This window comes from Chrysochloris asiatica, unplaced genomic scaffold (assembly GCF_000296735.1).
Source record: "Chrysochloris asiatica unplaced genomic scaffold, ChrAsi1.0 scaffold00112, whole genome shotgun sequence".
NCBI classification, from domain to species: Eukaryota; Metazoa; Chordata; class Mammalia; order Afrosoricida; family Chrysochloridae; genus Chrysochloris; species Chrysochloris asiatica.
In genome coordinates, this window is record NW_006408630.1 from 5,147,827 (window position 1) to 5,173,995 (window position 26,169).

Below are 26,169 nucleotides of genomic sequence, written 5' to 3' on the forward strand. Positions count from 1 at the left end.
CACTGAAACAAGGTTTCAGAATTTGATGGACTAGAAATTGAAGTATTTCAACAAACTGATAAACACTGGAGGTGCTCACTCATCTATGCCATGAAATTTGGAAGACAGACATCAGGCCAGCTGATTGGAAGAGATACATATTTGTGCCCACTTCAAAGAGAGGTGACCCAATGGAATGTGGAAATCATCAAACAATACCATTAATAGCATATGAAAGTAAAGTTTGCTAAAATAATTTTTAAATGCCTGCAATAGTACATTGACAAGAAACTGACAGAAATTCAACCCAGATTCAGAAGAGGATGTGGAACAAGGGATATCATTGCTCGTATCAGATAGAACTTGGCTGAAAATTTTGTTGTTGTTGTTAAGTGCTGTCTAGTTGGTTCTGACCCATAGTGACCCTGTAGAGAGTTTCTGAGGAGTGACTGGTGAGCTTGAACCACCGATCTTGCATTTCAAACCAACTTTGCAGTCCAGAGTATTAACCCACAGCACCACACCAGGACTCTGGAAATATGTTTAGTTATGCTTTATTGACTGTGTTGATTGTGCTTTTGACTGTGTTGATCATGGCAAGTGATAGACAGCATTGGGAAGAATGGGTATTACAGAACACTTAATAGTGTTCCAGAGGAGCTTGCACATAGACCAAGTGGCAGTTATTCAAACAGAACAATACTGAATGGTTTGGAATCACAAAAGTTATGTGCCAGGGTTGCATACTTTCACCATATTTAGTCAATCTGTTTGAATAATTTGAGAAGCTGGATTTTATGAAGAAGAATGTGGCTTCAAGATTGGAAAAAGGCTCATTAACAACCTGCAATATGCCGATAATAAAACCTTGCTTGCTGGAATTGAAGAGGACCTAAAATACTTACTGATGAAGATCAAAGACACTACCTTCAGTACAGATTGCACCTCCATGTAAAGAAAACAAGAATCATCACAACTGGACCAAAAATAGCATCATGATTAATGGAAAAAAGATTGAAATTGTCCAAGACTTCACTTTGCTTAGATCCACAATCAACATTCATAGATGCAGTAGTCAAAGAAATCAAACGAAGTATTGCATTAGGCAAACCTGCTGCACAAGACCTCTTTAAAGTCAAGAATAAAGATGTAAATTTGAAGACTAAGGTGGCCTGATCCAAGCCATGGTATTTTCAACAGTCTCATATGCATGTGAAAGTTGAACAACGAATAAGGAAGACTGTAGAATTGATGCATTTGAATTATGGTGTTGAAAAAGAGTGTCAAAAATACAATGGACTACTAAAAGAACAAACAAATCTATGCTGGAAGAAGTACAACTAAAATGCTCCTTAGAAACCAGGATGGCCAGACTTAGTCTCTCATACTTGGATATAGTATCAGGAAAGTCCAGTCCCTGGAGAAGGACATCATGTTTGGTAGAGGATCCGTCAAAAAGAGGAAGACCCCCAACAAGATAGTTTGGCACAGTAGCAGCAGCATGGGCTCAAGGGTAACAATTGTGAAGATGGTGCAGGACTAGGTAGTGTTTTTCTTTGTTGTTCACAGGGTTGTGAGGAGTCAGAACCTACTTGAGGACACCTACCAGACACCTGCCACCAACAGTAATTAAATAATTAATAATTAGTCTTTGGTGTTTAATTTTAAATGTTTCATCCAACTGATGTAATCGTTTTTGTTTGAAGGACACTCTGTAGTGAAAGATGGATCAGAGGGGTGAGGAACTAATGGCTGGAAGACCAAAGAAGCAGCTGTCTCATAGTGCGAAACAAGATGAAGGTATAAATAAAAGTTGTTGTTGTTGTTAAGTGCTGTCGAGTCGATTCTGACTCACAGTGACCCAGTATAGGGTTTACGAAAAGAGGCTGGTAGGCTTGAACTGCCAACTTCACAGTTCAAACAGGCTTTGCAGTCCAGTGCATTAACACAGGAAAGGCAGACATAGATAAGATATACTGATAAGGCAAAGTCAGCGGGAGTTACTGATTTATCACATAAGAACATAAATGGGAAGAAGGATATAAAGCAAGTAGTCCATTTTATAGTTTTCCTACTCCTGTGAATGTAAACGGCTCCTGGTGTGGCACTGTAGGATCAGCACTGGACTGTGAACCACAAGGCTAGCAATTCAAACCCACCAGCTGCACCTTGGAAACCCTATACAGGATCACTATGAGTTGGAACCAACTTGATGGCACATAACAAAAACAGGAGAAATATAGCCATATTTTAAAGCTTCACTTAAGTATTTAAGATAGGTTGAAGAGCAAAGATGTCAGCTTGAGGATTAGGGTGGACCTAACCCAAACCAAGGTATTTTCAATAACCTCATATGCATGCAAAAGCTGGACAGTGAATAAGGAAGACCATAGAAGAATTGATGCATTTAAGTTATGGTGTTGGAGGAGAATATTGAAAGTACCATGGACTGCCAAAAGAATCAACAGACCTGTGTTGGAAGAAGTACAGCCAGAGTGCTCCTTGGAGGCCAGGATGGCCAAACTTCATCTCTTATACTTTGGACATATTGTCAGGTGGGACCAGTCGCTGGTGAAGGATATCATGTTTGGTAGGGTGGAGGGTCAGAGAAAAAGAGGAAGATCCCGAGCAAGATGGATTGGTAAAGTGGCAGCATCTATAGGCTTAAGAGTGGCAACAATTGTGAGGTTGTGTTTCGTTCTGTTGTGCATAGGGTCACTATGAGTCAGTATAGACTTGATGGCACCTAACAACAACAACAAAACTATCAGAAACATTTTGAAGGTAAGGCTATTACACCGTTATTCTCGTTGTTGTTAAGTAGTAGGGAGTTGATTTTTGATTGGTAACAACCCCATGTGACATAGCAGAATTGTCCTATAGGACTTCTTGGCTGATTTTTTTACAGAAGCATATCAATAAGTGTTTCTCCTGAAGAGTCTCTGGGCAGATTCAAACCTCTGGCCTTTTGTCTGGCACTACGTTTAAGACTAGCCTTATCTGCCTTTCCTTAAACCAAATCATGGTATAAACAAGTGTTGGGGAGAGACTGAGGATTAACTATATCACGTTAGGATGTTTTCAGTGTAGAGTCATATTCCTTTGTTGATTGTAGCTTTTCAAAAGGCATATCAAGATTAACTGGTGATGAAGGGAATGTAGAAATGAAAAATGTAGTTACGAAAGCCTGCCTTATGCCAATGAAGATTCGCTATTTAAAAAAAGAAACAAAACCCCACCAAAACTAGGAAAAACAATCCATCACTCAGGGACAAAGGCAGAAATCACAAATATCCAATACAAAAATATCTCTAGAACTAAGATATTATGGACACATGTGTTATTCATGAATACGTTATTAGTAAATACTGGGCAAACTCAGCATTTAATTGAAAAACCAGCCTCAAAGCCTTTCAGATTACTAACTGGCAGCAAAGTATGGAACTGCTATCTTTAAAGCATAGTTTATTTCAACTGTTAGCATTTTATAAGTAAGCAAAACAAATATTCAAAAATTAAAAAAGGTATTTAATTCCATTAATGAAAATGCTGAATTAAATACAGCTAAGTACATTTTAAATACAGCTACCAGCCGCTCCGCGGGAGAAAGATGAGGCTTTCTACTCCCGTAAGGATTTACACCCTCGGAAACCCTGTACAGGGTCGCTATGGGTCGGAACCGACTCGACGGCACTTAACAACAACAACAAAAAATAGTCCTAGTGTGGCACTGTGAGATAATGCACTGGACCACAAGGTTGGCAGTTCAAATTCACCAGCTGCTCCTTGGAAATCCTATACAAGGTTTCTATGCGTTGGAACCAACTCCAAGGCACTTAACAACATCAATAAATAGTTCAGGGTTTAAATGGTTTAGAATTAGAAAAGGTGTGTGCCAGGCTTGTATTCTTTTTCCATACTTACTCAATCTGTATGCTGAGTAAATAATTTAAGAAGCTGGGTTATACAATTTAGAATGTGGCATCAGTGTTGGAGGAAGACTCATTAATAACCTGTGATATGCAGATGATCAACCTTGCTGAAAGGGAAGAGGGCTTAAAATACCTACTGATGAAGATCAGCGACCACATCCATTGGGTTGAACACCTCAATTTGAAGACAGCAACAATCCTTATCACTGGACCAATCACCACAGTTGTTGTTATTGTTAAGTGCCACTGAGTTGATTCCAACCCATAGCAACCCTGTATAGGGATTCTAAGGAGCAGTTGGTGAGCTTGAACCGCCGACCTTGCAGTTCAAATGGCTTTGCAGTCTGGCGCATTAACCCAATCACCACAATAGGACTCCAAAATATTTCATGGTTTAAATGGTTTAAAATTAAGAAAAGTATGTACCATGGTTGTATTCTTTCACCATAGTTTTTCAATCTGTATGCTGAGTAAATATATTGAGAAGCTGGGTTATATGATTTAGAACATGGCATCAGGGTTGGAGGAACTCATTAACAACTTGCAATATACAGATGATACAACTTTGCTTGCTGAAAGTGAAGAGGACTTACAATACTTACTGATAAAGATCAAAGACCACAACCTTTGGTATGAGTTTCACCTCAATGTGAAGAATACAAAAATCCTCACCACTGGATCAAAAATAACATCAATATCAATGGAGAAAAGACTGAAGTTGTTAAAGACTTCATTTCCTCAGATCAACCATCAACACTCATGGAAGCAGCAGTCAAGAAATTAAACGACACAGACGCATAAGGCAAATCTGGTGCACAAGACCTCTGGAAACTGTTCGAGAGCAAAGATGTCAGTTTAATGACTAAGGTGCACCTGATGGAAGCTATGGTACTTTCAGCAACCTCATATGCATGTAAAACTTAGACAATAAATAAGGAAGACCATAGAAGAATTGATGTGTTTGAGTTACAATGATGGAAAAGAGTATTGAAAGTACCACCGAATGCTAAAAGAACAAACAAATGTGTGTTGGAAGAAGTACAGCCAGAATGCTCCTAAGAAGCAAGCATGGCCACACTTCATCTCTCATACTTTGGACATATTATCAGGCGGAACCAGTCCCTGGAAAAGAACATTCATGCTTGGTAAAATGGAGGGTCAGCAAAGAAAAGGAAAACCCCTAATGAGATGGAATGACACAGTGGCAGCTGCAATGGGTTCAAGTGTAGCCATAATTGTGAAGTTGGTGCAGGACCGGACAGTGTTCTGATCTGTTGTACACTTGATGGCACCTAACAATAACAACAAATAGTTCATTTACGGTAAGATTTCAGAGTCCTTCCTAGCGTGAGGAGAGTTGCAAACAGCTGGAGGGAGATACCCTGCATTACGTTTTCTATCAAACAGTTAAGAAGCTATATATTTGTTGTTGCCAGTGGCCACTGAGAACTTTCCAGCTCATGGAGTCCCCCATGCACAATGTGAAGAAACACTTCCTGATCCTGTGCTATGACCAATATTGCTAAAAACTACTGGAGAGAGAAAGCTGGGAAGCCTCAACAGAAACGCTCTTTTTGTACCTGTTCTTTTAAGTGATGCATTCTTTTGCATGATTAAAATTATGGCAACACACAATTTGATCACCTTCAGTTTACTTGGAGTGTAAGAGACAAATCTTGCACAGAGACACTTAATTTCATCCCAAAATAGCCTCATTCCTTTATTTGGTGATTCAATACAATTTTTAATTCAAATAGTCACCACATAACCTAAGCATAATATTACGCATTTTACAAGCAAAGTATTTTACTGATTTTCTTTTCAATTGCCAAAGAGTAAAATAAGTGAACTGGTTAAAGGATATACTTCTGTACATAAAAATATCCATGTATTTATACAAGTGTATGGAACAGAGTTTAAAGATAATAAAAACCCTAACATCACAATAAATAGGAAGTGTTCCTATAGCACACCAGAGCACGCTTTGTTAGGAAGCTGTCAAGTTTCTTCTTTCAAGGTGCTTCATGGTCTTCTGAGCTAGGCTCATATTTCCCAAAGAAAGTTGTGGCTTAGTGAAGACTTGATCTGAATACTTAATGTTTAATATTGCTTTTTATTTGCATATCCAATAATAGTAGAGAAAGATATTATAATTTATTTATTTTCAAAAAGTCTTCAGAACTCATAAATTCCACTGATATCCCACTTCAATATTGTAAAATGCAGGTTAATCTAAGCTCTAGCACCATACGTGGATGAAATACATGTATTTTTGTCAGAGCAACAATATTTTATATCATCTTTGTTCCTCTGCCCATTAGAATTCTGTTTAGAAAAATTTACCAAGCTAAAAATAATTGATCTAGGTTGTAATCATAAAAAAAGCATATTAAATACCTTTGGTAAAAATAGATATATTTGACAAGATTAGAAAGGCAAACAGTTATAATGTCAAAAGGAGAATATAAAAATGTACACAATAAAACAAATAAACCAACTTATCGATAAAGTGAAGATAAGGCCTCTCTTCTTTTCTTCCAAACCATGAAATGTAGTTTTCTTCTTTCAGACAGTACAGATATGAATACGAAATATGGAAATATCCAGTCTTTCCTATCAGCACAACATAAGCTTAATGCATAGCAACATCGTTCCTTTGTAAAAACCAAGTTTGTAGAAACTAGAACATTCAGGTTTATTAACAAGACTATAAGGGAAAATATCCCAGATTTCTGTAATTTTAGGCCCAGATCATGGGGCTTTAGAATTAAGCAAGGCAACAGAATCAGGTCCTCATGTGCATATAGTTTTTCTCCTGTGCTGATATTAACTTTAGCCTTACCAAGAAAACTGAAATATAGACCATAGCTAGCTGAATAGGCACATAGTAACTCTACAACTAGCTAGTGATCTACAACATTTAATCACCCCCCCCACAATAGAAGACCTTTCTCCTGTCCTTTGGGCCTCCTCTCAAAAGACTGTCCCACACCTTCTAATCCCATTCGGTATCTCCTCTTTTAGAACACACTGTGATTTCTGAAGATGAAAGGTCCCCGAAGCAAACAACTGAGATTATGAGTGGAGATAATGTGTCAGTTCTAGAACAGCATCAGCCAGGGAACTGAGCTGCCCTGGACGGGGCTGTGTGTGTGTGAGGCTGTGGTTATCCTCCAGTGTTCCCTCTGCACACACAGTCACACTCTTCATGGTGCTCCAGGGCCACATCGGTGAGTGATTTGTGCAATCCCCTGACACCAATCTTTGGTCTCAGTTGAAGGACCTGAAAGAGAACAATGAAAGGCACTTTTCAAAACCAGCCAATGCACCTTCTGACTCTATATATTTTTTTTGCTTTTTGGACAAGTAAATTTCAGAAAAGAATCTTGAGGCCCAAGGAAGTCTTACTATATTTAATTCAGCATAGAAAGAGCATTATAAAAACAAACATGCTCACCCTATGCCCTTTCCCCAAAGTGCCCGTAGTAAATTATCAGTTATTTCATAAAAAAGAACATTTTCATACCAATGATTCAGAAGGACACCGTCTCAGAATAAAGGACAATCTAAAAACTGAAAGACTCCTTCTGTCTACTCTATTTTTCTCATTTAATGACACTAGAGGGAACTTTACCTGGATTAAATATTTTGGAATCACTATTGCACAATTAATTGTTCTGTTGGCTGGTTTCTTTCACTCATTCGTTCATTCACACATTTAACGAATATTTATATTTTGGAGCAATGCACTCAAGTACAGGAAGATTGTGGAAGGAAACATGATCACTCCACAGCTGACTTGGCTCAATTATGCTACTCATTAATTTTCTTGGCTATACTTCAAGTCCTCTATTAGATGCATTAGATATACTTCATAGACATCAGCTTCAGTCATAGCTAACTTTCTGCAGCTGGATCCTACTGTGCAGAATAAGAAGGTCTGGTAATAAGAACAACAATGCCTCTATTAAATGAAGGCACTTGCCCTTTTGATAGCTGAGATTTTGAATAAACAGCATAACAACATGGACATTGATAATAAACACATTACTTTTACTACTGTGACAAAGGGGGAAGATCTATGTATTCAGCAAAAGATTAACTGAAGTAATTGATCATCACAACCTATTCAGTTTTATTTCTTATTATAGAAAGTATAGTTTCAGAAATTGTGCTTTGTTTGGATCTCACAAAGAGCAGAGTACATAATATTATGACGTTTTCTAGCTTCTTTCTGTGCTTTCTGTGTGTAGCACAGATAAGTACATGCAACAATATCTAAAAGCTAGATTCCTGAAAATTTTAATTAATATTGAAAAAAAAAGCACCCCCAAAACAGGAAAAAACACAAACAAATTTTCTGACCAGTCTACTTTAAGGATTTTTTGTTGTTCTTATTTTGTTTTAAAATCGAGCATATATTGTTGTTGTTATGTGCCATATATATCTAGCTGAAACTCACCAGCCTTTCCTCAGAAACCCTAAACAGTCGGAACCGATTCTCTGCACTTAACAACAATAACAACTATATATATTTATGTGTGTGTATGCATGCTGTTATTAAGTGACTTTGAGTCAGTTTCAGCTTATAGATACCCTGTATAGGGTTTCCACAACTTTAAATTTTCATCTAAATTAAGTGAATTCAAATTAAATTAAAATAAAAAATAATTAAAATTAAAAGCCTCATTTTTCCAAGCAGAGCACCTAGGGGCTTGAACCTTGGACCTTGTGGTTTGTAGTTCAAGTTCAGTGCCCATCTATGGAGCCACAGCCTTCCTATACATACACAATCTATTTAAAGGCGCTCTGGTAGCGCAGTGGTCACGAGCCCGGCTGCTAATTTCCTGATCAGCAGTTAGAAACAAGCAGCAGTTATGCGGGAGAAAGAGGAGCATTTCTGCTCCTGCAAAGATTTGCAGCCTCAGAAACCCTACACAGGGTCACTATGTGTTGGAACCGACTCCACTGCAAACCACCACCACCGCTACTCTATTTAAATATATATCTATCTACAGAGCATAAGGAGCTCTGGTAGCATACTGGTTACGAGTTGGGCTGCGAACCTCAAGGTTAGCTAGTTTGAAACTACCAGCAGTTCTGCAGGAGAAAGATGAGGCTTTCTGCTCCCGTAAAGATTTGCAGCCTCGGAAACCCTGTACAGGGTCGCTATGAATCGGAACCGACTCCACAGCACACCACCACCACCACCACCACCACCACCACCATGTGGTGGCTCTGTAGGATAAGCATTGGACTGCAAACTAAAAGGTTGGCAGAACTTAACAACAACATATATCTCTCGTTTGGAGTACCTGGATATTTGTTGTTGTTAGGTGTCATTGAGTTGGTACCAACTCATAGCAATCCTATGCATAACATAATAAAACACTGCCCAGTCCTGGCCCAACCTCACAATTGTTGTCATACTTGAGACCAGTAATGCTGCCACTTTGCCAATCCATCTCACCAGGGTCTTCCTCTTTTTCTCTGACACTCCACCTTACCAAACATGATATCCTTCTACAACTCCTGGTCCCTCCTGACAATATGTCCAAAGTGTGAGAGACAAAGTTTGGCCATCCTTTGCTCCATCAAGGAGCACTCTGGCTGCACTTCTTCCAACACAAATCTGTTGGTTATTTTGGCAGGACATGCCACTTTCAATATTCTCCTCCAACACCATAACTCAAATGCATCAATTCTTCTACAGTCTTCCTTATTCATTGTCCAGCTTTCGAATGCATATGAGGTTATTGAAAATACCATGGCTTGGGTCAGGTGCACCTTAGTCCTCAAGCTGACATTTTTGTTCTTCAACATTTAAAAAGGTCTTGTTCAGCAGATTTGCCTAATTCAATACATTGTTTCATTTATTGACTGCTGCTTCCATGAGTGTTGATGGTTGATCCAAGAAGAATGAAGTCCTTGACAACTTCAATCTTTTCTTCATTGATAAGAATGTTGTTTACTGGTCCAGTGGTGAGGATTTTTGTTTTCTTTACATTGAGGTGCAATCCATACAGAAGGCTGTGCTCTTTGATCTTCATCCGTAAGTATTTTAAATCCTCTTTACTTTCAGCAAGCAAGGTTGTATCATCTGATTATTGCAGGTTGTTAATGAGTCTTCCTCCAATCCTAACGTCAGATTTTTCTTCATATAACCCAGTTTTTCAGATTATTTGCTCAGCATATAGGTTGAATAAGTATGGTAAAAGAATACAAACCTGTCGCACACCTTTCTTAATTTTAAACCATTCAGTGTTTCCATGTTCTGTTTGAAAAACTGCCTCTTGGTCCATGTACAGATTCTTCATTAGCACAATCAAGTGTTCTGGAATACTCATACTTTGTAATGTTGTCTATGTCAGAGGTTAATTAGCTAAACTTTTTGAATGCTTACTGAGTGAAAATCTCTGTAACAAGTTTTTTACATACTTAAACTCACAAAAATTCTATGAAGTAATTTACAATTATTACCCCTAATTTACACATGTATGAACAGAAGCTTGGTGGTAGTGTGCTCTGGAGTTGGATCCAACTCATAGCAACTCTGAATAGGGTTTCCGAGGCTGCAAGCTTTATGAGTACAGAAAGTCTCATCTTTTTCCCGTGGAATGGCTGGTAGTTTTGAACTTCTGACCTCGAGGTTAGCAGCCTGACTTGTAACCACCATGCTACTAGAGCTCCTTGAACAAAAGCTTAGTGAGAGTAAATAACACAGACAATATGTATGCCTAATATGAATTACTAAAGTTAGAGTGATTACCTCAAAGCATTTAAAAAATCAGGATATGATTGTTATTGGAGGCATTTGTGAGAAATATAGATTGTTATTGTTGTTAAGTGCTGTTGAGTTCTGACTCATAGGAACCCTGTATAGGGTTTCCCAGGAGCAGCTGGTGGATCTGAGCTACCAATTTTGTGATTAGCAGTCAGTCCTACAGCACTATACCAGGACTGCATAATAGCATTTATGCCCATGCACATATTATATTTACTTGTGAGACACTTACAATGGATGATCATAGAATTAAGTACATATGTATAAGTGTGTGTGTGTGTGTAGCTATATATATATGTATACATATATATGTTATTGTTGTTGTTACGTGCCGTGGAGTCGGTTCCGACTCATAGCAACCCTGTACAGGGTTTCCGAGGCTGTAAATCTTTACGGGAGCAGAAAGCCTCATCTTTCTCCCGTGGAACAGTTGGTAGTTTCGAACTGCTGACCTTGCAGTTCGCAGCCCGATTCATAACCACTAAACTACCAGATATATATACACACACACACACACACACACACACACACACAAGGGGACTTCATAAAATTAGTGAGAAAATGTAGCTAAAAGATAATGGAATTTTTCCACAAACATTTTGAAACCCTCTTATATAGAAACCCTCTACAGGGTTGCTATGAGTTGGAAATTACTCTATGGAACTTAACAACAAGAACTCAAAGGCTGGGAATAATGGATTAATGCTAATCTGAAAACATCTCATTTCATCTGTAGATACTACAGATTAAAAAACTGTTTTACTTGAGAATGAAGACAGATTTTGCATACTCTATAGCTGTGAGCCGCAAGGTCAGAAGTTCGAAACTACCAGCGGTTCCGCGGGATAAAGATGAGATGGTCTGCTCCCGTAAAGATTTACAGCCTCGGAAACCCTGTGTAGGGTCGCTATGAGTCGGAACCGACTCCACGGCAGTTAACAACAACAACAACAATAGCAACTTTCTGGAGTCCTGGTGTGGCGCTGTGTGTTAATGTGCCAGACTACAAAGCCGTTTGAACATCAAGGTCGGTGGTTCAAGCTCACCAGCTTATCCTCAGAAACCCTATACAGGGTTGCTATGGGTCAGAACCGACTCGATGGCACTTAACAACTACAACATAGCAACTTTCTGAATAATCCTAAAGTTAATGTTATTTGGGAAATGTATGTATAAGTCCTTAGAAATGCTACACAGGATCTTTATGAGTCAGAACTGACTCGGCACACTTAACATCAGCAAAGCATAAACTGGGAGAGAATACGATTGACCTGGGCATTGATTTAATTGCCTACATTTATAATATGAGTTCAGCATCTGATTAGCATCGTTTTAAAGAGCTAGTATTAACGTTCTCTGAAAACTGCTTATAAACTCAAGACTTGATGTCTAAATTAGGTCCCCAGATACACTTTATTTAGCAAGGATATGTTTTAAAGACTTCAAAATTTAATGAGTTCATGTGGGAAAGGATAACTCCAGTTTAATTCATAGGCTTAGCATATCCTTTTATACTAGGAAATTCTAATATATGCTTAGTCTCTGAGGCATTTTAATTTGAGACTCTGGTGTTAAAACTACTGTATTATAAGTTTGTTCTTGCCTAGACTCCCAGTTCATAAAGTAGTAATAGGGCTGGTTTGTTGGTACATCCTAACTGGTGCTTCCTGGAGCCACCCTACTCATGACTATCTACTTAATGAAACTGACTACAGTCTCAGTTCCCAGAAAAATATATTTTAGAAAAATGTAGTATAGGAATGAAAGTAATACATAGGTAATGACTGTAAATTGTCCTATATAACAGTCCACCTGGCTTGGGACGCTATCTTCTAAAAGACTACCATTGAAAAACTGTTAGAGTACACAGCTAGGAATAATTTGAGACATTATCATATTCCACACACTTCTTTTACAGAAGGAAAGTATTTTTCTTACAGTCATGAGATAATGGTAGATATAGAACTAGAGCTAGAGTGTCTTTTTCTAGAATCTGGAGTTCTTTTTCACACTTTATAAGTTGCCAACACAATAATGGGTGTAGGGACACAGATCATGGGATATAAAGTTCAGTTTATGAAACTGCATGTTTAAATTATCTAATAGACATCTTAGATTTCAGTCATGGTTTTATGCATATGATAATCATTTTATTTATTATAATGTACAAATTATTCTTCATTGTTAATTAACTTGTTTGTTTTTAGGTGCTGCCAAGTTTGTTCTGATTCATAGTGACACTATACACAACAAAATCAAACACTGTCTGGTCATGAGCCATTCTTACAACTGTTGTTATGTTTGATCCCATCGTTGCTACCACAGTGTCAATCCATCTTGTTCATGATTCTTCTCTTACTCACTGGCTATCTTCTTTATTGAGCATGATGTCCTTTTCCAGGGGGCAGATCCCTCTTGACAACACGTCCAAAAAATGAAAGAAGTAGTCTTACCATCCTCACCTCCAAGGAGCATTCTGACTGCACTTCTATCAAAATAAATTTGTTTATTCTTCTAGTAGCCCATCATAATTTTAATATCCTTCTCAAGCAGCCCTTAAACAGAGCAGATATTTTCTATTCAGCTCTTATACTTTATCATTTCTTTCAGTCACTTTAGCTTCTCTATGATCAAGAGTAAGGTTCATATTGTCTTCTGACTTCCATTTTTGTCTTTTCTTTCTTTCCTGTCTTTTTAATGACCTCTTCCTTTCTTCATGTATGATGTGCTTGGTGTCATTCCCTCAATTCTTCTGGTTTTCAGTCACTAGTACCTAACACATCAAATCTGTTCTGTTTCTTCAGCTTCAACCTGAACTTGCATATAAGCAATTGATGATGGTGTGTTCTCCACAGCTGGTCCTATGTCTTGTTTTGGCTGATGATATTGGAATTTTTCTACCATCTCTTCCCAAAGATGAATATAGACAATTTGATTCCTCTTCATTACATCCAGTGAGGTCCACATGCATAGTCACCATTTACCTTGTTAAAACAGGAATTTGCACTGAGTAAGTTGTTGGGCTCCCAAGATTCTATCCTGTGATCTCCAGGATCATTTCTATCACCAAAGTCTTATTTTCCAACTATTGATCCTTCACATTTCTTTACAACTTTCACATTCATTATCAATGCATCTTGATTGCATGTTTCATAAATTTCAGTCGGAAGAAGTTGGTATTGCTGTTGTTGTTGAGTGCCATTGACTTGGTTTCAACTTGTGGAGACACAATATATGGTTTCTGAAGAGTGCCTGGTGAGCTTGAACTGCAGACCTGGCAATTCAGACTGACCTTGCAGTCCTGTGCTTCTCCAGTGCCACACCAGAAGAAGCTGGTATGATTCTTTAACTTCATCATCACAGGCTTTAGTGGTTAGTATGTAAATTTGAGTAATACTGGTCTTAACTAGCCTTTCTTGTAGATGTATGGGTATTATAGCCTATCACAGACAACATTGTACTTCAAAGTAGATCTTTAAATGATCTTTTTCATAATGAATGCAACACAATTCCTTTTCAATTTGCTGTTCCTGACATAGTAAACCATGTGATTTTCAAATTCAAAATGGCCAATACCAATCCATTTCAGCTCAACAATGCCTAGGTTTTTGATCTTTGTGCATTTCATTTCATTTTTGACAATTTAAAAATACCCTAGATTCATACTTCATATATCCCATGGAATGATTATGAATGGATGATTACAACTGTTTATTCTTATTTTAAATTGTGTCCCATCAGCAAATGTAGTTCTGCTTCATTCACATCATTAAGTCACCTCTACTTTGAGGATGCAGCTCTTCTTAGTTGTAATTCAAATAACCTCCAACCTGAGGAACTCGTCTTTTGGCACTATATATGACAATATTCTGGTGTTAGTCATAATGTTTTCACTTTTCAGCACCATATCTGACACTGTTCCACTGGAATTCATAAAGTTTCCAGTGGGTATCTATTCAGACATGGTCTACTGCTCCTTCTTCCTAGTATGCCTTAGTCTGGAAGTTCAGCTTAAATCTGCCCACTGTGGGTGAACCTGCTGGTATTTAAAATACGGATTAACAGCTTCTAGTATCACAGCACCACACAAGTCACCATAATATGACAAAGTGACCGAATAGTGGTGGTGATGATGTGCCATGGAGTCAGTTCTGATTCATAGCAACCCTGCATAGGGTTTCCGAAGCTGTAAATCTTTACTGGAGCAGAAAGCCTCGTCTTTTCCCCATGGAACAACTGTTAGTTTTGAACTGCTGACGTTGAGGTTAGCAGCCTGACTTGTAACCCCTATGCTACCAGAATTCCTGACTAGTGGTGGGTTACCTTCCTTATTTAGTGGGAAATATATACATAAAAGAAGTCATAGGAAGGCAGATTTGGGCTTGTAATAAAGTAAACTTTTTGTAAATGTAAGTTGGCTCTGAAACATCACAAGGTACTAGCTTTTTATGTGGAGCTAGTAGGATATTGCAGCACTGAGGAAACTTGGAGTAAATAAAATAAACTCTAAGGTCCCCAAGATTCTAAGAAACAGTAATTGGTGGTGGTTATGTGCCATGGAGTTGTTTCCAACTCACAGTGACCCTGTATAGGGTTTCTGAGGCTGTAAACCTTTATGGGAACAGAAAGGCTCATCTTTCTCCCGAGGAACAGCTGGTAGTTTCAAACTGCTGACCGTGTGGTTAGCAGCCCAACTTGTAACCCATTAAGCTTCTAGATCTTGAAACAATCATTACTAACAGTTAATATTATATTTCCCCCAGTTTTAGAGATGAAAGAGTGAATCATCAGGAAAAGGCTTAACATGCAATGGGGGTAGCATGAAAAAGAAGATTGGTATCTAATTATAAATACATCCTTTTGGGATGTATGTGTCCTAAGTGCCAATACAGAATATCAAAATTTTAAAGTTCTCCTTTCTCCAAAATTGACAATCACTTATCTCTAGGATTGTCTTTAAAATATTTTCACCTAGTATTTCAAAATGTCAAAGTTGAACAGCTCCACCCACTTTTTTTTTCTCTACACAAGGACACATTTTTGTATTTCCTGAGAGTTTAAAATGTCACCCACCAGAGGATAAACTTTCTAAATCCTTAATATCTGAATTTTCCCATTAAATGTCATAATCTTAAAAAATGGAAACAGTTTATTTTGTAAAGTAAACTCTGTGTTTCCCTCCTTATCCCATGAATGCCACATCTCATTTCTAAACATAAACCCACTACACTGAATCTCAGATTCACTGTTTGATTACTTTTTAATATACAAAAAGCCCATAGGAAAACAAAAAGAAAATGATGTACCTACCTCATGGTATTTTTTCGTAACTTTGCTTGGGACACACTGACACTCGTTGCAATTGTGGAGGCAACAAGCACAGTTCCCCCCACAGCGTTTAACCAGGAGACAACCTGGCCAGAAAATGGTATCCGTTCTTTTTAGTTCTTCCCTTATGGACACTGAGAAGTTGCGAGGTGTGCAGCTGTACAATTTTACCTCCTCTTTTAGAAGGTTCAGATCCACCACTACATGATATTAAAGAAAGCAAAAGAAAATGAATGTTTATGCTTTATGCCTGACTATATTTCATTAAACTCTTTTCATAAGGAAATCTAACAATTTCATGAACAATAGCCCTAACAATATCCTTTTTCTTTTTACTAGGTTTTAGGGATATAATGCTTGCAAGTTGGACTGTATTTTATAGTAAACAAAGCTTCATTATGACTTAGTGACCGATCAAGAGAAGCCATTGTGCAATATTAGAACAGAGCCAATAAAACAGTTGAGTGTTATAAATAGGAAACTTTATAGAGAAAAAGAGGGTTACACCTTTTAACCTTGGTAAAAAAGCAGACAAGGAAAGCATTGGAGGAAAGAATAGAATGTAAAACGATGAATGCTTTGATTAAAAAGGATTACAAGAGCTTCTGTAATTAATGAAGAACAATTTGTAGAAACTTGTGAGAACGTTCTATAATTGTTATGACAACAAAAATCATAATACATAAAAAGAGAAAGAAGAAAATACCATTTTTGAAGACAGTTGATCAGACTATGATAAAAAATGAGACATTTCATAACAACGGTAATTGATGGAAAGTATGGCTTCTGGTACACTAAGGATTATGATCTTTGAAATTTAAACTAGCTAGATTCCTTCAGATTTCTATCTTTCCCTTTCTAAAGACTGGAGAATTTTCTAATTTATAACCATTGTCTCTGTTCTTTTAGCAAGTTGGTTAACTGTGCTGTGCTTTATTCTTTAAAAGAATACCTACTTGTGAAGACCAAACAAAATATCCTTTCATCAGATTGTCTCAGTAAATCCTCAAAGAACCATTGTGTTTAACAACAAAATGATACTGCTTGAGGAAAATTATATCAAAATAACAAGTAATGCTAAATGTGAATTTATATACAACATACGACTAGAAGCTAGTTAATATTAAAGTGAACACCTCTAATGCAGTTTTAATTCCTGATGAAAAACGTTGTCCATTTCCCCCCTATAAATAGTAAAAACAAAACAAAACAAAACTCCAATAAAATGGAAGTGTTTTTACATTTAACTTTTCAGTATTTTTCAGTTTTTCCCCCCAAGAATACAAAGCTTACTTAAAAAAAAAAAAAAAATTAGAAATATTAACTAAAAATATAATACATCTGAATGAATACCTTTTCAATAATATTTCAATTACTATAAACATAATTAGACAGAAAATAATAATTACTATGTAATCTAATTTTATGAGTCCTGGTATGGTGCTATGTGGGTTAATACACTGGACCACAAGGTTGGTTTGAACAGCAAGGTGGGTGGTTCAAATTCACCAGCTGTTCCTTGGAAACCCTATACAGAGTTCCTATGAATCGGAACCAACTTGACAGCACTTAACAACAACCATCTAATTTTAAAAATTAAGTGCTAAGGAAAACGATAAACAAATACATGTTTTCTTGACTATATTTCTATATTTGATCAAGTCTTTCTAAAATGTTTAAGTGAACCAATTTAAGTTATTTTAAAGGAATATATTATAAAATTATGTATATGCAACTAAGTGATAAATTCAGGTGACTAGATAAGCTAAAACCTACATCAAGTTTAGGAAAGCACTAGGGGAAAAGCCATTTTGAATACTCCTCAGCTAGAAAATTATTCATTCCTAAGAAAATCTGTTTTCTTTGATAATTTAAAGAACTTTTTCATCTCATAAATGACCCTATAAAAGTAAAGCTTTAAAATATTTAAATATTCATATTTTTGAATATCATGACTAACTTACTCATCATAAAATTAATGAGGCAATTAAACAATATCACATATGTTAATCCATTTCAATTTGCTAAAATGATAGTACATACAAAGAGGCTTTAAAAAGTTCATGGAAAAAATGGAGTTCAAAGATAATGGAATTTTTCCATGAAATTTTTGAAGCCCCCTTAAGTACATGCTCTTCATTTATTCTTAAAGCTTTGTGTGAGCTTATCTAAAATCCTACCCCCCCCCCAAATTAGCATGGTAAGGAAGGAGAAAACTTAAAGTACAGTGTGAGCACATACACACACACACTTATAAAAATGAAGCCTGTTGCCAAAATTCTCAATGCTTATTTAAATTTATACTTCTTTAGGATGTGAATGAAGCTCTTAGCCTTCAAAGGATAGTCATCTACCTCAAATAGTTTTTAAACACACTATTTCATGAAACTAGAAAATGAGACTGTGTATGTTCGCTTTAAAATGTTTACTTAACCATAATAAAAGGTTAGATAGATTTCCCAAGAGAACTAAGTTAGGATACCTACTACAATGTGAAAATTTAAACATACTTTCAACTTGGCTTACACTCATTTATCATGTTTGACACAAAAGTCAAAAGCCCTTTTTAAGTACTAGTTAAGCTTGACTTAGAAAATATGTTTTTTTTTTTTTTGGCCTGCAGTAGCAAGGTATGAATGAAAATCAGTGAACCAGATGAAGAAAGTAAAAGAAATGAAACAAAAAAGTATTAATGCAGACTACAATGTGAGAAAAACATAATTAAGGATTTTAAATTTGGTGCATTATATTTCATTTTTATGCTTCTCATTTGTAGGGCTTCCAGCTCATATATGCATCATTAAAATAAGTCATGTGAAAAAAAAAGCTGATATCATGAATGCTCCAAGCATTGTCTAATATTCCTATACAAGTAAAAAAAGTAATAATGAGGAAAAAATTTGTCTCAACATGTGTTTTTTATGGTTCACCCATATTATTATGAAGTTTTCCTCTGTAAAATAATTATAAAGTAAAACTTAGCCTTCAGAATCTTTATTTCCTTTTCATAATACAATTTTAGGCATATGTATTAGTTTGATTATCTAAAGAATAATGATTTTGAGAATATCACCAAGGAAAACTCACTATTTCCAGTCCAAATTTTCTTGTTCAGATTCTTCAAATATCTTAAGTTTTTTACTTAAGACTTACCGGGGAAAATATGGTTATTTTTACTTAGTTAGTTGTTAATTTTTAAGATAGTCCAAAGATATTATGTTACTGTAAAGCAATCTGAGGGTGGTCCTTTTAAGATGAATGTAGTATTACTGTGATCTGTTTATTCTGTGGAAAATCTAGTTCAATGTCTAATTAGAAGCTTTTAAAAGTTTTACTTTTCATTCCTTTGTAGAAAGACTTTCATGCAGGGAGTTGGTTTTGTCTATATAGATGTTATCCCACACCTGCATTTTAGTTTATGTAAACTTCCAAAAATATACACTGCTTTTCTCACACTTACTGTTCGTTTAAAACGTTAATAGTTCTGGCAAACTGTGAAGTGCTTCAATTTGGAAAGTGCTAAATGAATATTTGAAAGACTTCGTAGACTCAGGTCCAGTCTCACTGAGTACTATGCATACAGCTTTGTTGTTGTTAAGTGCCGTCGAGTCGGTGCTGACCCATAGTGACCCTGTGCTTTAGTCATGGCTAAAATGGAAGTTTTTAGGCTCAGATCCAGAGATCAGTTGTCAAAAAGCTAGAGCTGAGCTTAGAACTTTTCATTCCCACTTCTTAAAAAGCTACATGATAATATACTTCAAATTTGCTAACAATGGCTCAATTCATGGGTATTTCAGCTAGCCTTACCCCTCTGCCATCCAGTCTATTTCAACCCACAGTAACCTTGTATAAGGTTTCCAAGACTGTAAGTCTTTACAGGAGCAGAAAACCACATCTTTCTCGTGAGGAGTGGCTGGTGGCTTTGAACTGCCGACCTTATAGTAAGCAGTCCAGTGATTATCCTAGAGTCCCACCAAGACAGGACTCCTTTCAGCTAGCACTGGAGATCTTCATTTTTCTGTTCCTTATTGGGAAGGAAGGGAAGGGTTGTTCATAAGTTATTCATCAAGTTATTTGTGTTGTTAGATGCCATCATAGTTCAAATTCATAGCAACGACATGTCCTGTGCCGTTCTCACAATCATTCCTATGTTTGAGCCCATTGTTGTGGCCAAAACACCTCCTTGAAAATCTTCCTCTTTTTTGCTGAACTACGTTGGTGGTTGTTGTTGGTGGTATCCCGTGGAGTCAGGTCCAACTCACAGGGACTCTGCATTAGGTTTCCAAGACTGCAAATCTTTACAGGAGCAGAACGTCACATCTTTTAGCCACAAAATGGTTGGTAGTTTCGAACTGCACACCTACTTTACCAAGCATTTATGTCCTTTCCTCAGGAGCTGGATCCTCCTGACAACATACCCAAAACTTGTAAGACCAAGTCTTGTCATCACTGCTGCTAAGGAACATTCTAGTTGTACTTCTTCCAAAACAAATTTGTTCATTCTTCTGACAAACCATGATATATTCAATATTCTTCACCAACACCATAATGCAAAGGCATCAATTCATCTTCTGTCTTCCTCATCTCACATACATATGAAGCGATTTAAAATACCATGGCTTGGGTCAGATGTATCTTAGTCCTCAAACTGGTATCTTTGCTTTTACATTTAAAATTTTAAAAAAAATTTAGAGCAGATTTTCTCAAGATCAAATTCTACAAATATGTAACAGTTTTTAGTATCTAGTAAAAATTCAGCTAAAATTGTGTTTGAACACCAATTTCAAATATTGCCGAAAGGATATCTTGTCTTTTGGCACAGCAAAAATGCCATGTCTGGACATGCCTGAATATAATCTTCTAATATGGCATTCATGATCCAAAAGGACTGCAACTCAGTGCAGGAAAGGACAGGAATCTGGTTTCTTCCTGACAAGATGTGATGAACAAGTCTACCCATGTGAATTAACTAAACATTAAGTGTTCCCTGCAAATTGTCCAGGCTGTCACTCAATTCTTTAAAATGATCCTGAGTAAGTTTCAAGGTTTCAGACAGAATTTAATGTCTTTGAGTATAATTATTCATTTATTTCTGTCAAATTTTCATTTCTGTCTAATAGTGATGATTTCTAGTACTAGTATTACTGTGTAAAGGATATTAGCTGTTTAAAAATGTGTTACCAATATATCCAATTTCTTGACTGTGTGGAATTAAGTATAATTTCACTCTTGAAGGAAGATGTGTCTATTTTGTCAAAAGTAACTATTTCCAATGCATGTTTATTTGGGGGAATTTTATTCTGGCATTGTTCTTCTTTATGTCATTATTTTCTTGCTTTGAATTCTATATCTTGAAAAACATGAGGTCTATTTTAGGTGTGCCATTATTATTTTTCAGAATATTGAGAAATGTTTCTAGGTTTAGGAAATGGATATTTACATAACATGACGCATGCCAGGTATAGTCTTTAGTAACTTTTATACAGTTTCCCCCTTTTATAATCTCAATTTTTTTTTGTCTATGATCTTTCTCCTGAATCTTTAAATCAATATATATCAAATATGAGGTTTGAGTAAACAATGAATCTCATGGAATGCAATGGAAAACTTCACCAAATTGAGATATTTGAAGAAATGAAATGGCACCTAGTTTCAATAATATTATACCTTATAGTCTTTGAAACTCACTGAGTTATAATTAATTGACTCTTTTTCTATTAATTTTTTAGTGATATGCAAGTATGCTCAAATGACTAAGAAAGTAGATTATTTACATATATCACTGAAGAATCTAAATGCTACCATTCAGAAGATATAGTAGAGGAATTAAAAACACCAAGACACCTATTTGGAATTCTAGATTGAAGAAAGAGCTTACCTCTGGCTTTTCTTCCAAAAACAAAAGCCTTGCCAAGAAGTTGCCAAGTTGGCCTATATAGATCTTCTAAGTCCAACTGCCATCTATCTGGTTCAAGATATCGAATAAGGTCTTCCAATGTACTAAAGGCAGTGACAGCATTATTAAGCAGATCCAGTGGCAAAGCAGAAGGGGGCAACATTGATGGACTCACCGTTTCTGTCAATTGCTGAAAATAAAATGATCCTTTGTTAACTGTTTTGAAAATGACAAGAGTGTTTCTGTACTTATGTACTAGCTATGCAGACTAAGGCAAAAACATATACAGGAAATGAAATTGTGACTCAAGTTAGAAGTGATTATTTTGCAAAGATTTCATGTAGGTGAATTCTGATCGTTTTCTAAGAAGTCAGTAAGAAAGATACAAAAATTCATTATCACAAACCATAGTACATGTGGATATCTATTGCCTAAAGTAGCCATTGTTTTAATTAAAAGATGAAGATGTCTTCATAGTGCAATTATGAATTTACAGAGAAAACTTAACAGATTACCTAATTTTTCTTAGGCTTTTCATTTTTTGTTTTCCTCACTCTGTAAAATTATTTGGTAGCTATGCAAATGAGGGCCAGATGAACTTCAAATTTAATGAAACCCATAAATAATTAGAATAAAATATAGGTTGTTGTTATTGTTAAGTGCTGTCGAGTTGATTCCGACCCATAGTGACCCTGTATAGGGTTTCCAAGGAACAGTGTTTTAATATTGGAAAGAACTTGCTAATCAAGATAGATAATAGTCAAACCATACATTTGATAATTTTGTCCAAAAATCTTTGCTTTACTATAGAAGACCTAGTAAAAAAAGTTACAGGACAAGGGAGACACATGGGGTACACCTTGACACACTTGGTAGCTGTCATAGGATTAGTACCCCGAATACCTTAATAAAATGGCAAATAACTTAATAGAAAAACTGGCAAATTCCAGACTTACTTGGTAGCTGTCATAGGATTAGTACCCTGAATAGCTTAATAAAAAGGCAAATAATTTAATAGAAAAATTCCATACTTAAAGTTTGAATGTTCAATAAAACTATGAAACCATGCTAAAGTTCATTTGTAATTAGAGAAATGCAAAACTAAAGTGATAAATCATTTCATACACAAAATAACATCATACTATTTTACATATATCATGGTGGTGGTGGTGGTTATGCACCGTGGAGTCGATTCCAATTCACAGTGACCCTATAAAGGGTTTCCGAAGCTGTAAATCTTCACGGGAGCATAAAGCCTCATCTTTCTCCTGTGGAACAGCTGGTAGTTTCGAACTGCTGACCCTGAGGTTAGTAGCCCGATTTGTAGCCACTACGCTACCAGAGTTCCTTACATATATCATAGTACTAAGAAATTTTAAGAAATTCTAATTTGTGAGTAAATTGGAAAAAATCTGCTCTACATGCAAGATTGAATTGGCACACCACTTTACCTTATATAACTGATGGGACTAGAATACTGATAATATGGAGATTTTTCAACATCTCTTCCCACAGATGTTGTCAATTTGATTTCTCTGTCTGCCACCTGGTGAGGTCCATATGTATAGCTGTCTTTTAATTTATTTTTTAAAATAGTATTTACAATGAATAAGTCACTGGTCTTGCAAAATTCTATTATGCAATTTCCAGCATCTTTTTGATCATAATAGCTCTACTTTCCAACTGCTGATCCTTCTTCTTTCTTTCCAAGCTTTGCATTTCCATCACCAGTAATGATCAACACATCTTGATTGCATGTTTACTCAATTTCAGACTTAAGAAGTAGATAGGATTCTTCAGTTTCATCCTCACTTTCTTTAGTGGTTGGTGCATAAATTTGAATAAATAGTGGTATTAACTGTCTTCTTAGTAGGCTTACAGATATTATCCTATCACAGACAGCATTATACTTACAGATAGATCTTGAAATGTCCTTTTAGATAATGAATGTGACACCCTTCCTCTTCAATGTGTCTTTCTTAGAATACTAAACCACATGACTGTCAGATTCAAAATGGTCACTACTAGTCCATTTCAGCTCAATAATGCCTACGGTAAGGAGTCCTGGTGTGGTGCTTTAGGATAAGCACTAGACCATAACGTAAGTTTGAACGGCAGAGGTGGGGAGTCAAACTCACCAACCACTTGTTGGAGACCCTATACAGGGTCACTATAAGTTGGAACTGATTCGTCTGCACTTAAGAACAACAATGGTAGGATATCTATCTTTTTGTGTTCCATTTCATTTGTGACAATAGTTTGTATATTCCATGTTCTGACTATTAATTGATGTTTGCAGCTGTTTCTCATTTTGGTTTTGCCCCATGAACATGAACACATGAACATCCCAAAAGCTTAACCCCATTTTCATTATCATAGTCAAGTCTACTTTAAGGAGCGCCATCTCTTCCCCAGTCATATTTTGAGTGCCTTCCAACCTGAGAGGTTCATCTTCTAGCACTAAATCTGCCAATATTCTGGAACTATCAGTCATGTTTCAATATTCAATATTCTGGTGCTATCTGACAGTGTTGTACTATATTAGAAAGTTTATAAACATTCGGAAGTAGTTTGCCTCTCCTTCTTCCTAGTCTATCTTAATCTGGAAGCTCAGCTGAAATCTGTCCACCATGTGTGTACCCTGCTGGTACTTAAAATATCGATGGCATAGCTTCCAGAATCACAGTAATACACAAGCCACCACAGTGCGACAAAGTGATAGATGAGTGGTGGTTGCATGTTTTATGTACCAGTAATTTAGTTTTGAGCACTACGTCCTTATTTTGTGCACACAGAAATATTTGTAAAGGAATTTATTGCAGAACAGTTTGAAATAGAGAAAATTAGGAAACAATGTAAATGTACATATGAAGGAACTTCAAATATTTCCTAGAAAAAAATCCATTATCTTTTCATTCCATTCTTCCACATTTTGAAGAACCCTCGTACACACTAACTACCATTACGTTGATTACAACTCGTGGTGACCTCAAGTGTCTGCGTAGAACTGTGCTCTATATCCATTTAAATGGCTGATTTTTATTTTAGAAGTAGATCCCCAGGCCTTTCTTTCAAGGAACTTCCAGGTGGATGCAAACCTCCAGAAATTGCAACTTTTTGATTAAGAACTGAGTGCCTTTACTGTTTGTAGCATTCTGGGACTACATATAAACAAATAAGAGGGCTTCAAGAAGTTTGTTTAAAATGGATTTAAAAGATAATGAAATTTTTCCAAGAACTTTTTGAAATGCTCTTGTGTATAGGGAATGGATTGAAGCTATCACAAAACTAAATGGAAGTAAAAAAAAAAAAAAGGGACAGTAATTCTAATAAAATTGAGAAAGTACTAATATATTTTCTACAAGCACAACTGAATCTTGTATAAATACTAAGAAACCGCATCCCACATACAATTTTTAAAGTGTGCTAAAGTTAGAGATTGATAGATCCTATAGTTGAAATATAAACTTGTGAAATAAATATATAAACAAATGTGCAATCTATTTATTTATGGTTTATTTGTTTTTCAATATGGAAGGAGTGGAAGAGCATGGCATAAAACATGGCTGGTGTTCATTATAGCAGTTATTTTATAATAACAGAAAGCAGAAAATAATAAAAAGTTAAAATATTAAAGTAATTAATTATACTGTACTCATAAAGTAAAAAAACAGCCATTGTAAATTAAGTTCTTTGGGTACTCTTAATTACAAAAGAAATGCTTACAATAGTAAGTGACAGAAGTCAAGATACATAAATATAGCTTTTATGTAAACCATGGTTTGAACATGCATAAATTAAAACAAAACAAAAAGCCAAACAGCTAAAATGTCAAAGGTGTTTATTATTGGTTTAAAGCAGAATGTTGTCAGGTCAGCTCTGGTTTACAGCGACCCTGCATAGGGTTTCCAAGGAGTGGCTGGTGAGTTTGAACCACCGACCTTGTGGTTCAAACCAACTTTACAGTGCAGTGCTTTATCCCACAGTGCCACACCAGGACTAAATTTTCTTCCTTAGTCCTATGTATATTTTCAACATCTTCTATAATATATATGGATTACTTTTGGAAAGCAAGGAGAAAATAAAATTTAATATAAATTCTATCACATTGGATCTTTTTTTTTTCATCCTCATTACCTAGATCCTGGGCTAGATGCTAAAAGTCATGCACTGTATGTTGTTGTTAAGTGTTGTTGAGTTGATTCACCCATAGCAGCCCTGTATAAGGTTTCCCAGGAGCAGTTGGTAAA

At 36.2% G+C, this 26,169-nt stretch overlaps 1 protein-coding gene across 1 annotated transcript in view; it reads right to left on the minus strand.

The window, feature by feature from the left end:
- Nucleotides 1–5,605: 5,605 nt before the first annotated feature.
- PDGFC (platelet derived growth factor C) overlaps nucleotides 5,606–26,169 on the minus strand; it is a 355,850-nt gene continuing 335,286 nt past the window's right edge. The window contains exons 4-6 of the mRNA XM_006867913.1: nucleotides 21,902–22,109; nucleotides 16,006–16,223; nucleotides 5,606–7,194 (exon numbers count right to left, since the gene is read on the minus strand). Coding sequence (XP_006867975.1) covers nucleotides 7,078–7,194; nucleotides 16,006–16,223; nucleotides 21,902–22,109 — 543 coding nt within the window. The 3' untranslated portion in view covers nucleotides 5,606–7,077. The remainder of the gene's footprint in view (nucleotides 7,195–16,005; nucleotides 16,224–21,901; nucleotides 22,110–26,169) is intronic.